Source organism: Castanea sativa, chromosome 1 (genome assembly GCF_040712315.1).
Source record: "Castanea sativa cultivar Marrone di Chiusa Pesio chromosome 1, ASM4071231v1".
Taxonomy (NCBI): Eukaryota; Viridiplantae; Streptophyta; class Magnoliopsida; order Fagales; family Fagaceae; genus Castanea; species Castanea sativa.
Window position 1 is genome coordinate 13,073,339 of NC_134013.1, and position 15,861 is coordinate 13,089,199.

Sequence of the window (15,861 nt, forward strand, 5' to 3'; positions counted from 1 at the left end):
CTAAACTAGTGAATCTACCCATTGGAAAAATAATTGAAGGTATGAGGGTGACAAGGCGAAATTGGAGGGGCCGAGGAAGAAAAGGTTCTAAACCTAAGAAGAAATATAAAGGGTAACTTACGAAAGTAAAGAAATGCTCCTCAGACTGGTTCTTGAGAATTGAAGATGCAAAAAGTGGAACAATTAGAATCTTCGAGCAATATATATAAGAAAGGGAAAAGTGAGCGGGAGAATTCTTGCCCAAATCCCTATTAAATTTCTCCTCAGCAGGATCTCCATCACACTATAGGATGTGGGGGACAGGGCGTCAATTGAAATAAATGTTGGGGTGTCCCGAATGCCGAAGCATCAAAAGCGTGCCTCTTTGCAATTAAAGAGACACCTACACACAGAGAAATGAAAGAAGGGTAAGGATGGCAATCATCAGGAAAATTGAAATTCCCTTCTTTTTTCTAAGTGAAAGAGTGGAATTTCGAGGGGCTATTGTAGGGATAAAGGGCTCAAACGTGGGTATTGGGTCGTGGGCCGTGGTCCGTGTCTGAGGACCTTAGGTAGTCCGAGGACAGGTAATAATGTCATGGAAGATGTTTGGTCATGAGGAATTGTAGATGTTGTTGGAGGAGAAGAACCTCCTCGGCTGGGCAAAGTAGAGGTCATACGTTCAACCTTTCGTCAAGAACAAAGTAACAAACAATCATTCTGGTAAGGATAAACATCAAGAGGGGATAAGACAAAAGAGAGTTGGTAAATATTTGAGGAGAAAGCTGCTGCCACTGCATTGAATGCTCTGCAGCTAACCCCCTGATCGCATTAATGTGGAGGTGATACCTGAACAGTAACCTCCAGCCTTACAGCTACCCCCAAAGATTTCAAGAAGGTGCTGATGGAACAAGTATCAAAGCTAGCAATCTAGTCTACACGTGGAGGGCTGAGATGAAGTGGGGAAGGGGGGTATAAAGAAGAAAAATCCCATTATAATGGATTATCAGATAATTTGTGGAAAAATCAATATACACTCAAGAACTGTAATTGTGTTTAAGTTTAAGAGAAATATATAAGAACTACCATCCTCAGACTTTGCCGATGAGGATTTTCTTTGCACAAAACTATTTATTCATGCTTTAAAGTATCATTTGGCCTACTGTAATTACTGTTGAACTTATTGGAGTTCAGTTTCTAGCCCACTCTTTACAAATTTATTGTTTTGGGTTCTTTGGGCCTTAGTCATTTTCACTTTTGAAACTATGTAGTTTTGATGCATGCTAGCTCTTTGCTTGGTCATCACTAAAACGACGTAGTTTTAGGCTTTGTTTGGAAATTTATAAGGGAATGACATGAAATGGAAAGGAATGATCATAAGGGAATGGAAATGAATGGAATGATCATAAGGGAATGTAAAGAAATGGAATGTATTTAAGTAAGAGAAAGGAATGGAAAAGAATGGAATGGAATGGAATGGAATTAAGTAACCTTGATTGGATGTTTTAAAATAAAGGAATGGAAATGAATGAATGAATGGAATGTTAGTAATCTTGTTTAAGAGTAACATGAAGGGTATGGAATGAAATCATTTTATGACAATATTACTATTAAACCCCTATTTTAAAATAAATGGTTGAATATATAGAGGTATTTTGGGAGTTTTAGTAAAAAATTCATTAAATCTAATTCTATTTCCTTCCATTCTTCCCAATTTCGGGGGGAATGAAAATTTGAGATTCTAAGGGAATAGAGAGGAATGAGTGTTCCCTCCTACCTATTCCATTCCCTTCCACTTAAACTCTCAAACAATGGAATGGACTTTCCATTCCCTCCATTAAAACTCCCAAACAAGGGAATGGAAGAATATTCTAAAATTATTCTTTTCATTCCTTTCCATTCCATTCCATTCCATTTCATTCCCTCCTCCTAAATGAGGCCTTAAGGCTGATTTGTCAAAAATAAAACACATCAGCATAATGATGTGTCACTTAACGGTAGAAATCAACTATGGGGGGTGAATTACTAACAGAATCAAATTTCAGGGTGTTAAATCAAGTTTTCAAAACTTTGAGGTGTAAAATTCAGTTAACCCCAAACTTTAGGGGTGTAATTTGCAATTTACTCTTATAAGAACCATGGTGAAATGATGGTTGAATTGTCAACCATACATAAGAAAGAAATATTGAATTTGTAAAAAAAAAAAAAAGATCAAATTTTAAAAGACAATTATTGAATTGCAAAATTTTGTTTAATTTGATTTTGTAATGTTAAGTTATTTTGATCAAGTAACTATAATTTTCTTCAATTTTGTACTTCTATTTATGGGCTTTTAAGTCTTTCACTTTTTAAATTAAGATAAGTAGTCAAAAGATCAATTCTTTTTTCTTTTTTTTTGAGGAAGGTCAAAAGATTAATTCAAGTTTAGTCATTTATATATATAAACATACATTAATTTCTATATTTATATTAATTTTTTGAACAATGATATTCTATTAATTTCTATTTGTTATATTTACATATTCATGTTTAAATTGAATACCATCTCTTTTTTCTTTTTTCAATTTATCTTCATTTTTTTGTATTTTTAATTTTTTAAAAATAAATAAATTGTTAATCCAATCCAATAATTAAACTAAGGAGATATCGTACCACCCAATTACATTAGTCCAAAAATGGCTTGAGGGAATCAAACTTGTCATGTCATTCTTGGCTAAACCTAGGAAGAATGTTCAAAAATCACTGCCTATTGAACTAGACCTCTTCTGTCTCTACCAAGCCTTCATCTTTTCACTACCAAAACCCTGTAAAAGGGTGGACACTAGTTAAGAATAACAGAACATAACCTAACACAATAGTCAGAATACACTTAGCATCCTTAGCTAAAAGTTTTAGTTCTCATATACCTTAGCCGTCTCAAAAAAAAAAAAATCCCTCACCATCTGAACTTCATTAAACTGATCTCACCATCTCAATACCGCACAGCACCCAAAAACTCCATCACATGATCATCACCTACCTAAGCATGTACTAAGAAAGAAAGCTTGTTTACTGTTGCACACAATTGGATACACGTTTTTCTATCTCTTCTACCCTAAGTCTGCCTACTTTTTCTTAATGGTTATAATGAAAGAACCCAAGCGTTTGGTTTACTATGATGTACATTACAATGATATGACATTAAAATTTTTAGTTTTTTTTTTTTTTTTAACATTACCATAATCTAAAATTGCAAAATATATCGCATCACATTAATTTCTAAACAATGTAATATTGTATTATTGTAATAAGAGTACATTAATATAAGATTACAATAATGTAATATTATGGTATAATTTACAGTGAACCAAACGCCCCCATATTGTATTATAGTTTTACTGTTGATGGATATAATCTATTTATTATTATTGAGATTATGCTTATAAACGAAAATCATATACGTAACAAATTCATATAGTACAATGTAAATAATCATTGAATTATTAATTTATTAGTATAGATATTTTTGGGTAAAATATTTTAGACATAGCAGAAAAAGTAATTTTAGTAATTTTAATCAAGTAACTGGTAAATAAGTTTGATGGTGTTCGATTAAAATAAAACATATAATCTAACCTTTTTATGAACAAAAAAATGGGTAGGGTGGGCAACTTGAGTTGACATTTCTACTTGAGCATGACCATAATAATACTTTACCTACTGGGCTTTGACCTGCGAGAACGAGGATCCGAATGAGCAATAATTGTGCACCCATCCCCATTGAGGATGCGATTTTTTCCACGTACGCTTCTCATCGTGAGTTTCAATCCTAAGTTCTCCGACTCTCAAACTCTTAGTAGTAAGCTAATGACCACTAGACCAAATACTTCGATGCAAGCTTGTCAAAATCGAGATCCTACGTAGGATCGTTAAAGGTAGGTGAGATCGTAGATCGTAAGATCAGATCGTAAATCGTAAAATTCTACATATTTTCAGATTTAAAGCAAAAAACACATTGATAATGACTTTGTATGTTAAATAATCACGTAAATTATAAATTCATCCATAAAAAAAAAATAAAGTAAAAATAAAAACACTAAGATTTGCATCATATGATGTAATTTACATGTCATACATCGCTAAGTTTATACTAACAAAACAAATATATTTAAGTCTCGATCCAATATATCTAAAAAGTCCAATAAATGTTTAATTAACAACCAAATACCAAAATATTTATCAAAACATATGGAAAATATTTTTCAAGTTCTAGGTTCCATGTTTGAAATCCAAAATAAGTTAGCAAATGAAAACTAGCTAACTACAATATGAAATCCCAAAGTAAGATGAATATTTAAGGTGAAGTGGACATTTAATTAGTCTCACTCTAAGGTTCTTATAACCACCGTCCTAAATTCCTAATCATCATCATCATCCATTTCATCATCTATGTAAACATTATATATTTGTACACTAGAGTTGCAAAAAACATCAAGATATAATTTCACACTTAATTGTTTAAGTTATACCACTCAACAACAATTAAAAAGCATGCTCAAAAAAATCAATCAATCAATATACAAATTCAAGCATAACTGATAAAATTATATATAAAAAAAATATTTTAATAATATTAGAACACAAATTAGTATATTGATCAAAAAAATTTAACAATATCATAGCTTAAAAAACAGCAAAGCCAACATCAAATTCTTCATTTAAAAATGATGAAGCATTTCTTCATTTTGAAAACAAGTGAACTAGAAACTAGAAAACATTTCCTTAGGTTAACATAATTTTATAAAAATAAAATAAAAAGCCATACCATCACAACATGAAAAAAAAAAACCCTTTAAAACTTCATCAAAACAAAAAATTTATCCAAAAAAAAAAAATTATGTTTTTGGTAGGATCGGTAAGATCCTGTACGATCCTACCATTTTTACGATCTTAGTACAATGCTAAACATTTTAGTGAGGTGAGATCGTAAAATCGTGCGATCTTACGATCCAGATCGCGATTTTGACAACTATGCTCGGATGGTACATATAATCTAACTTGCTAAGCATGAGTGAGCACAGAATAAAATCAATTGAACACAAAGTGAGCTCGGTTGATAAGGTTTCTCATAAAACGCTGTCGTGTTTTTTCTTCTCATTTTCCCTTCCCTCTCATATCCGAAACCAAAGGAAAGCAACAAACATAACAGGAGGAGGAGAGTGGGGACAATGCTCTCCCTCTACTACTACTCTTCTTGCTCATTTTCTTCTTCTTCAAAACTATTTCAAACCTCACCTTCACTCATCTCCTTCTCCCCTCGAAACCCTAGAATCCATTCTAAGTTTTTGAGAACCTTCACAGCCAGTCCTGCTGCTCCAAACTCTGATGAAGGCCAAGGCCAACAATCCCTCGCCGGCCGACGAGCCAATTACGGCGGACTCAATCTGGAAGAGACAGTGGATATCAACTCAGGAAAGCTCAGGCTTGATTCTTGGATTTCTTCTCGCATTTCCGGCATCAGTAGAGCTCGCGTCCAGTCCAGTATTCGCTCCGGCCTCGTCTCTGTCAATGGCCGCATTGTCGACAAGGTATTCTTCAATTCTTTTCCTTCTTCTGCTTCTTCTTCTTTTCTTATGATATTCATTTGAAGACATTGTTTTTGGAAAAAAATGCACCATTAAAATGAAAGGAAAGTGAATAAATAGATAAATGTGTGCATGCGATTGTAAATTCTCTATGAACAGAGAATTATCGCTGATAGCGTTTTGGCTTTACAAAGAACCATAACCTTGCTTTATTCAATTACTAGAAGAAATTTAGAAAGTCGGTGTTAAATTCGATTCATTGTTTTGAGAGAGATTTTTGCTCTCAATGAACAATTTCGCTGTTGTATAAGTATATCTGAGGTTGAGATATTGGACTGTGTGTATGTGAAGAAGTTTTAACAAATTGTGTGTAGCGCAATCCGTCAAATTTGTTTATGGTTAATTTGTTTTTGGATTTCAATTTTTTAGTTTAAATGAATTGAATAGAGTATGAATTATGAAATGACATTTTTCTTTTCTTTTCTATTGACGGAATTTATGGAGGGGTTTGAGCTTAATGAATATGTGGATTTAAGATGATTAATCCCCAAAAATAATATCATCATCATGTGGTGTTATATTTATATCAACCTGTTTGTACTTATGATTTATTCTTCAAATCCTTTGATTTTGAATCCTCGTATCCAAACACAACCTCATTAGGCCAATTCTTGACCTATGGGGCTTCCCTAGTTGAAGCTGCATTGGTTTAGTTGGTCACGTGTTGAAGGAAATTTAATTTTCAATACAATCACGTCAAATTAAGCACGTTATAGATGATAGTGTCCCATTAATTGATTCTAGATTTCGTCTTGGTTTAGTAGTTCCATTTTGCAAATTTATTTGTTGCCTGAATGGTTCTAGTTGCAATCATGGAATCAAAGCTTTCGACCTGAAATGCCATGTCGGTCACTTATTAGTTATAATCTAAGGTGTGTGCTTGGTAACGTTTCATGACATCATGTTTTGTGGGAGTTTCTTGTTTGTTCTCTGCATCTGATTTTCCTGGACCTCTTCTATATTGGAAATTATAGATTTCAGTTTTGATGCAAGCAGGTGTCACACAATGTCAAAGCTGGAGATATGGTAAATTGCACTATTTCAGAGTTGCAACCCTTGAGGGCTGAGCCAGAAAACATACCTTTGGATATAGTTTTTGAAGATGAGCATGTACTAGTCGTTAACAAGCCTGCACACATGGTAAAATAACTCAAACTATACCTTTTTTTGAGTCTATCAAATTTGTTATTCTACTTAACATCATTTGATAGCCATGTTACTCACGTCTGTAGTCTCAATTTATTGTTCATCTGTTGTGTCTAGGGGTGTTCACCAAACCGCTCAAACCGCACAACCACACCCAAACTGACTAAAACTACCCGCAAAATGAAGTAACCACACCGCACCGTATTGTGTGGTGTGGAGTGCAGTTTTATGATAAGAAAACTGCACAAAACCACACTACACCCACATATATTTATTTATTTTATATTAAATATATATTAATGATGATAAATATATATATATATATATATATATTAAATTTTAATATTACATGAAGTAAGTGACCAACCTAGTGTTAGTGCATTCCAATTTCATGTTAAAAGCGACTTCGATTTGGTTAAATATAAAATCAAAAGTTCAAAACCTCACTCACTTCTCCATCTCACACTCTCACTCTCACAAAATCAAAAGTTCAATAGTTTAATATAATTTTTTTGTTTTGTATAAACTATATATTTTGTGGTACTTTTAGTTCATGGTTTTATTTATATAAATAATAAATAAATAACTTACTGTCATTTTTTTTATTGGAAAAATTACTGTCATATTGTCATTATTATTAATAGTATATTAGAAATTTTTCATGACATCTTGAAAAAATATACCATCCCAAAACCGACCAAATCATACCTTATACACAGCACTACACCGCACATGTGACCACAAAATTGATGTGCGATGTAGTTATGGTTTTGGCCAAACAGCACCACAAAGTGCAGTACTTAAAATGATCCAAAACTGCACCAAACTACACCGCAAACACCCCTAGTTGTGTCAATGTTGAAATTCAGGATTTTCTAGCAAACTAATGCAGATTCTAAATCTATAAGATGTCATTATTTTGACTGATGCCAGATACATCATGTTTAGTGTTTATTTAAATATTCATATAATTCAGAAACAACTAGGGAGTCACTTCTTTCTGACAATTAAGAAAAAAATTGACTTCAAACCATGCAGTTGAAAAAACAAGTACCAACTGATTGCTTGTTAAAATATTCTTGAAATTCAGCTTGCTGGTCATGCTTAAAATTGACCTTTGATTCAACAAATTGCATTGTTTGATTGATTGGAAGAGAAAGAAAAGGACAAGTACAACTGAAATCTTAGAATGAATCATGTTGGTGGCACATGCTGGCCATGTTATACACAGCTTGCTTTATCTTGGTTCCCCCCCAACTCCTTGTGAAATTACAATTTTCTTTTCCTTCATCCTATACACAGAGAGAGCATTGCATTCATGGTCAAGCTTCAGAAATCTTCATTAGTGTCAATTTCAGTTTGACACTACAAATGACATTTTGATTCTGATTTAGGTTGTGCATCCAGCGCCCGGGAATGCTTCTGGCACACTTGTTAATGGAATTCTTCATCATTGCAGTCTTCCATTTGCTGCATTTTCAAATGAGGAAATTCTTTCTGATGCTGAGGACATTTCTGATGATGATTTGAGTACTGATAAAAGTCCTAACGAGTTAAATTTTAGCATAAGTGGAGCATCTATTCGCCCAGGGATTGTTCACAGATTGGACAAAGGCACTAGTGGATTACTTGTTGTTGCAAAGGTAATTCCCCAACGCCCCCCCCCCCCTCTCTCCCTTGAGAACTGTTCTACAGAACCAGACACACTAGCTTATTCTGTACATAATAGCTGAATTTGCAGTGGCTAATCCCCAGCTTGGCTAAGTCCCTTGGGCTATTTCACTTTGATGGCAGGATGAACACTCACATGCCCATTTATCTGAACAATTTAAGCTACACACTATCCAAAGAGTATACATCAGTCTTACTTCTGGAATTCCATCTCCAATTGCTGGACGTGTTGAGGTGCCAATTGGTCGTGATGTAAATAATCGGATTCGTATGGCAGCTATACCTGGATCAAACAACTGTAGACAGGCCCGTCATGCTGCTAGTAGGTGATTGATGGTCCTCCATTACTTTCTTTATCATGTTACAAGCGTTGTATTTGTCTGTTGCTTGAAGTTATGCTTCACAATGTTGGTAAATGCAACTAAAACAGGAGAGAGAGAGAGAGAGAATAATGTCAATGTAGTATATATTAGGTTTTATTATGATCATCATATGGTAGTAGAGTTGCTATGACTAATATGTGGTCATACGTTGCATAGAATTGAGTTGGTTATCAATGCAACTCTGCCTAGTCTCAAGAGTCTTGATGAATATGGCTGTAGGGATTCAGTTCCTGAGGATTTATACTACCTTCCTATCAGAGCTGAACCTCTGACACCTATAGTAGTGAAATATAGGAATTAGGACGACTCAAATACTTACCAAATATACTTATCCAAAAAAAAAAAAAAAATTACCAAATATGCCAATGGGGCTTGGTCTTGGGATTAGTGGATGTGGTTTCCACTATGCTGCAATCCTCATTTATTTGCCATATATATTAATGTGGAGAAAGCTCTTTGAACCAAAGTAAATTTTCTTTCATCCCAACATATGCATTTTATATTTTGCTTACACATCTACAGCAGTTGAAATGTAAGAAAAGAAAGAAACCCACATATTGTGAATGGTAATTGTGATTGGTTTGTATATAAAATTTAGGTGGTCATTGAAAATGTAACAGAAGAAAAGGAGCATCAATTAGGATTTAAATGCGAGCATACTGTAAAAGTAAACATGAATTGTGCATTTGATGCAACAATACAAGTTAGCTTGAAAAAAATGAAGCGATATCTTAATTCTGTGCTATGCAAACTTTATCTGATACTCATAAAGCTTCATTCTATTGGGATTGCTTGTATTGTGATGCTGAAGGTTTATAGAAGAATGTTTAGGTGTAAGTGGCTTCAAAATGATTTTATAAGATTATGGGGGGGAATAAAAAGATTCTATAAGATTAACATGTTCTGTTACTTCTGCTAATATTGCATTAGCATCCCTCATCAATGGGTGCGTAGGCTTCATTAGAGTTAAAGAAGGTCAAACCTTTATCAGGTTATGATGCATGTATATTAAAGTTGGTTGCTTATTAAACAACATATATTGGTATATTACTTTTGCCTGAAGCCTGAAACTGTATCAGGTACAAAGTATTAGAAATACTTGCTGGCAGTGGTTCTGCATTGGTTGAGTGGAGATTAGAAACTGGACGCACTCATCAGGTATTGCATAGTGTATAATTTGAAACTCAAAGGTTAAACAGAATATTAAATGTATATTCAAACACTGATGACTAAATGCATTCCTTGAATATTGGTGCCATATTCATGAAACCATCATATTGAATGTATGCTTTTAGAATATCCATTATGATTTCTTAAATTTAAAGTCTGGAGCCCTTTACAAATGGCCACCAGAACCTATTGTAAATTAAGGGAGTGGTTGTTTCCATAATGAGTTTTCTGCTTACACTAGCAAGGAGCTTAGAATATCTCAACTCCTAGGATCTGACTTTCCGCTAGAGCAGATATGCTTTTTACTTACAGAGAGAAACAAAATTTATTAGTGAAATGGTAAAGAACAGTATATTTCTTTTGATAAAGTTACGAATTGATTTGTGGTGTTAGGTTTGGTTGAATTGAATTTAAAGCAGAACAGTAGCACAGTTTCTCTAAATCCCAAGTGTCATTAAATTATTAATGGTGGTTTTCTGCTGAAGGTTTGGACATGAAGCCTAGTGGAAGACTAGTAATGTTTGAACTAAAACAAGCCTCTATTGAGGAAAATAGCTACTGAACTGAAGTCATTTCAAAATCTTTTTTTTTTTTTTTTTCAAATAAGTCACTTCACCTAGAAGTCTTGTCAAGTTTTCTTATTAGTTTTTTCAAATCCGTGCTTTTTGGGTAAGACAGTTTTTTCTATTGCTTGTATTTTTCATTAAAGTGCCTTTTTTTCCCAATCTCTTATATTTCTTTTTAGCAACGCTAGCTTTGCTCCTTTTGTTATAATTTTCTAAATCTTTCAAGTGTTTTTCTTTGGAGCAATGTTATTTTCTTTTTTAAAACTTCTTTGTCCCAATGACATTTGCCTTGCATATTTAATTTTAGAAAGGTTGCTTATTTGTGTCTCTTTCCATAAGATCAATGGATAGTACTTCCCAGTTCTCTCTTCTTTGAAGTAAGTTACTTGATCATTACTATAGGGGTCACTCATACGTTTAAGCATGTTCACTGTGTGATGACAATTTTGTATCTAACATGTCAGTGTCCAACTAAGCCCCATTGGTTTATTTATTTTATTTGTCATTTGACAATGGATATGTGCTTGGCCTGTGCTGAGCCTTCTGAATGATGACTGTGCATACATTCATTTTCATTATAATCCATATAACATATAAAAAACACTTACAGGGTTCCATGTAATTTCACAATCTTTTGCATCATACCCCCCACTTTTCATTTTCTTTAATTTTTTAAATGACTAAATTGAGAAATGTAATCCAAGTAAATAAAACACTAATTGGTGATGAAATTTTTTTATTTCTGTAATTCATACCTCATCCTGGATTGCTTTATTTGAAGTAGATACGTGCGCATGCAAAGTACTTGGGAATTCCTCTTTTAGGTGATGAGGTGTATGGAGGGACCAAGAGCATGGCCTTGTCACTGCTTCGGCCTAGAACTGCAGCAAGTCATCATGGGCAACTTTTGCAACTGGTTTCTGGATTGGAAAGGCCTTGCCTCCATGCTTTGGCCCTTGGGTTAGAGGATAAAGCTTATTTTCAATGTTTTCTTTTTATAAATGGTGTTACAGATTAGTTACTTCTGCCTATTCTTTTGTAGGTTTAAGCACCCACACACGATGGAGAATGTATACTTTTCATGCCCTCCACCTGCAGATTTTGCTGAAATCCTGAGCCAACTTCGTAAAATTGGTACACAGAAGGTATTTGCCTTTCAAAATGCATGATTAGGCTTGGAGTTCATAAAAAAATGGAATGGGATGGAAAGGAATGGAGTCTAAAAACTAGAATGGACCATAATTGGCTTAGCAACACTAAATCTATCCTAAACAAATGATCTTATTGATTGGTTAATATTGCCCATTGTAGACCTTTCTAATTATCAAGCATTTGATGTGCAGCCTTCATTTAAGGAATGATTGAATTTGATTAAGCAAGCTCACAATTTAAAGACTGCCCAGAACCGGAACTGAATAGCCAACTTGGGATTGGCATATGCTTATAGCATGCTGGTGAAGGCAATGGCAAAGAAGACATCGGCTAAGTAAACCATGTGCATTTCCAATGCCTGATGCCCCAGCAGCCTTTTGTGAATGATATGGCTCAATAATTAAAAATGAAGATCTAAAGTTCTAGTAGTCCCTCCCCAGTTGCAGTGAAGTTGGAATTTTTAGGATGTCTTATGTAACAAATCTGTGATTTTTTTTCTTCATTCTTTTTAAAACCCCTACTAGAGCCAGTAATTGTACTGTTATAACATTGTATGATCCTTTTATGCTTATTTATCTTCATAAATGTCATCCAGACCAACAACCATGAGAGTTCTTTTGTTGTATGAATGTTTATGTATAAAAATTGCTCTCTTTAAAGACTCTTTAAAGTGGTGTCTTCACCCCCGAAAAGACAATGCTGTTGTGGAATGTGTGCTCCAAACTCACTTTTTATCTGTACTATAGTTTTTCTTCATTTTGTTGACAAAACAAGAATCTCATCATACTTGGGTACTCAAAAATAGAAAAAGTTTGGCTCACTGTATGGTTTGAAAAGATCATTCATGTGTAGTTTTAGTTATATAATTTTATTAATTAAACTTGTTTAAATAATATACATGAATAGTCTTATAATTTGCTATGTGATGGGTTGGAAAAGTAGCCCAAATTGGTTTTGAACCAAACTTTGTATTTCAAAAATCCAAAACCCCCCTCCCCCCCCAATCTAATCGATTTAAGGGACAAAGTTTGAATCTAAACCTATTTGAAGCTATCTTTTTCAATCTATTACATACCAAATTATAAGACTATCAATGTATATTGTTTTAAAAAATCATATGATTCGTCTAACTAAAACTACACATAAATGGTCTTTTTAATTGTCACATAATTGGTTATAGCAAGATAAATCTAAACATGTTTAGAACCAAACTTTTTCTGATTTCAAGTGTTTTTCATCCCATGGTTGGTTAAAACTAGATCTAAACTGTGAATCTCATTCATTCCAATATGATCCAATTGATTTTAGACGCTTTTATTCACTTGGATCATTTGGAACAGATTTTAACTTTGGTCAAACGTTGGGTTGGTGGAATTAAAGTCGAATAGCCCTATCATATACACAAACCAATCCTTTTAACCTTATCTAATGTACACATGGCTTAATTTTATTGGGTGCGTGAGATTTTACCCCTCTATTGTTTTGACATGTATTCCTCTTCCCCCCCCCCCCCCTTTTTTTTTGTTTAACCTCATCCCTTCTTTTGTGATGATATTTCGTGTGCCTGTCTTATGAAGTGTATCTCTCATAAGTATGTGAATCTCACATGCATGGAATCACATGCCTATGAGAAGCGTGCTCTATACAATTGGCGCATAAGATAATTTTCCTCTCTTTCTCTTTATAAATGTACATGATTAGTTTGACTAAAATATATATACTACTATATTAACATGTATTTAGCACTTCAAACAAAAATTAACATGTATTTAGTTGTTGTTTATAGCACATATTGAGTTATGAAATGTTGTACATTACTATTTTAGATTTCATACACACACAATTTTATAGATGGCCCCCTCAAAGATATATTCCTGACTCCGCCACTGGGTATTTCAATGACACACGGACAGAGTATAGAATATATTTTTTCTGTTAGTAAAACTAAGAAATAAAACTATAATAAAAGAGACTCTTAAATAACTATAAAAAATAGAAATACTGGGATGTCCTTTAGTTTAGTAATGGCTAATGACTGCTCGCGCGATTTGGAATAGAGTCAATTTTAAATAGAGTAATAAGTAATATGTTCTATGCATGTAAGCCATAATTTAGTTCCCTTTAGAAATGCCTATTCGATTAATTTTAATCATTTTTGTCAATTGCTTCTGCCGCTATAGCCTATATGTACATGTCATTATTAAGGTGTATGGAATATAAATTTTAGCTAGAAAGCAAAGTAGTTGAGAGAGAGAGATAATGACTTAACTAAATCGTAGTGTCATCAATTTGATAAAAAAATTTGTATCCAGTGCACAAATCTTCCACTTTTGTTATTGTATGAAAGAAATCAAGGTTGACAGTTTTACCCCAATTTTTTCAGGAAGGCTGGTTTCTCAGGCTTTAACCCATAATGAGTCCCTTTAGGTGGAAGACAGTTTCCATCACGTTAAGGCTAAACATCTAAATTGTATTACACATTTTAAAATAATAATATTATAATGAATATTTTATGCAAAGTTGAAAGGTCCAATTATATATGTAATTATAATATGGGTTATGATGTTGTGTCAGCTATTGTGCTTCCTACGACGAGCGCTTTTGCTATATGTACTGCTGGTTTAGGTACATGTACCACCGATGAAGGTTGTGGTGAAGCCTGTCTTTACCATCGTTACTTTGGTTAAGCATCTTGCGTCCTTGTGGGAGGTGCAAAAGTGTGTGAATGTTATTACAAATGTCCTCCAGCTAGATCTCCCTGAAAATTATGTATTAATGGTTTAGAAATATGTGACAAATAGTTGCAATGCCAAGTGTGTTATTAAACATCAAAATGGTTTAGGTACATGAATATGAACTCTTTGCTGATTTCTTAGAAGTGATGTTCTTGATGAGAGATAGGGTTGATGTTAATCTTCTAGCCATGACTGTGTGGCTAATCTGAAATAGGGGAAACGCAACCAGGGTAGGGGAACCTATTATGGAGTATCATGAAATCTGAGCTAGAGCAGAGTCCCTGTTAATGGAGTATCATTCTGTTTAGGTGTAGGAGAATTGGCTCCCAAGGGAACAAAGCAGAGCTGTTAGATGGATATCTCCAATCCCCCCTATGTATAAAATTAATTTTGATGGGGCGATATTTAGCGAAATTGGAGTGGCAGGATTAGGAGTAGTTATCCGTGACTCCTCGGACCAGGTGATTGGTGCTTTGGCAGAACGCATACCCATTCCTATGTCTGTGGCTACAGTCGAAGCTCTTGCTTGTCGAAGGGCCTTAATCTTTGCAAAAGAGTTATGTATCTTCGAGACAGTTTTTGAAGGTGGTGCTGAAGCCATTATTAAAGCTTTGTTGGCTGAAGAGGTGGATCAACCAGAATATGGACATGTAATTCAGGATAGTCTTCTTTTAGCTTCTCATTTTCGGGTGTGTACCTTCACCCATGTTAAACGCTTAGGCAATTCTGTTGCGCATCTTTTTGCCAGACATTCTAAGTCAGGCAATGAGCTATAGGTTTGGATGGAATCCATGCATAATGATACATTCAATAAATAAATAAAATGTATTAGAATAATGACATATAAATTTGGAAGGTCCCAAAAACTTATGTGACATAATATTATATTGTCATATCAAAGTTGATAAAATATTTAAAATCATATTGAAGAGTTATAACTAAAATACTTTATGCTCCCGTGTAATATTTCTTGCCTAAATCCATTGCACCTCAAAAAATGAATGAATTTACTACTTTTATTTTGAGCTTAAGGATTTAGCATTGCTACTTGTGAGATACGTTGTATACAAGTTTGCCTAATTTAATTTGAAACATACATTACTTGATTAATCCAATATTTGTTGATGATAAGTTTTCTACATTTTTGCCCCAAAATGTCAAATAGATCTAATACTTATTCAGGGATAATCTAGCAAGATAAGTTGCTCTTTACTTTTGGTCTTCAAAATATTGTGAAATTGTATTTTAATTCATAGAAATTTCGATACATTTGCCATATCGGTTTAAGTGAAAATGACCCATCTTTTTTTTTTTTATGAAAAACTTGTAACTTTCTTAAGAATAAGATAATTTCAATATATCGTGAGTTAGACATATGGTTAGGTTAGACATAAGAAGATAAATACAAACTCTCAATTCCTCTAATTTTATATAC

At 33.7% G+C, this 15,861-nt stretch overlaps 2 protein-coding genes across 2 annotated transcripts; both read left to right on the forward strand.

Annotated features, from left to right (window-relative positions):
* The first annotated feature begins 5,082 nt into the window (after positions 1 to 5,082).
* LOC142642044 (RNA pseudouridine synthase 2, chloroplastic) lies at positions 5,083 to 12,361 on the forward strand. Its single transcript, XM_075816399.1, has 8 exons — positions 5,083 to 5,546; positions 6,600 to 6,743; positions 8,144 to 8,392; positions 8,544 to 8,746; positions 9,883 to 9,961; positions 11,324 to 11,499; positions 11,582 to 11,684; positions 11,883 to 12,361. The coding sequence occupies exons 1-8, from the start codon at positions 5,187 to 5,189 to the stop codon at positions 11,898 to 11,900; spliced, it is 1,332 nt and encodes a 443-aa protein (XP_075672514.1). The 5' UTR covers positions 5,083 to 5,186; the 3' UTR covers positions 11,901 to 12,361.
* Positions 12,362 to 14,243: 1,882 nt separating this feature from the next.
* Positions 14,244 to 15,202, forward strand: LOC142613591 (uncharacterized). Its single transcript, XM_075786042.1, has 2 exons — positions 14,244 to 14,316; positions 14,853 to 15,202. Exons 1-2 carry the CDS (start codon positions 14,244 to 14,246, stop codon positions 15,200 to 15,202), a joined length of 423 nt encoding a protein of 140 aa, XP_075642157.1.
* Positions 15,203 to 15,861: the final 659 nt, after the last annotated feature.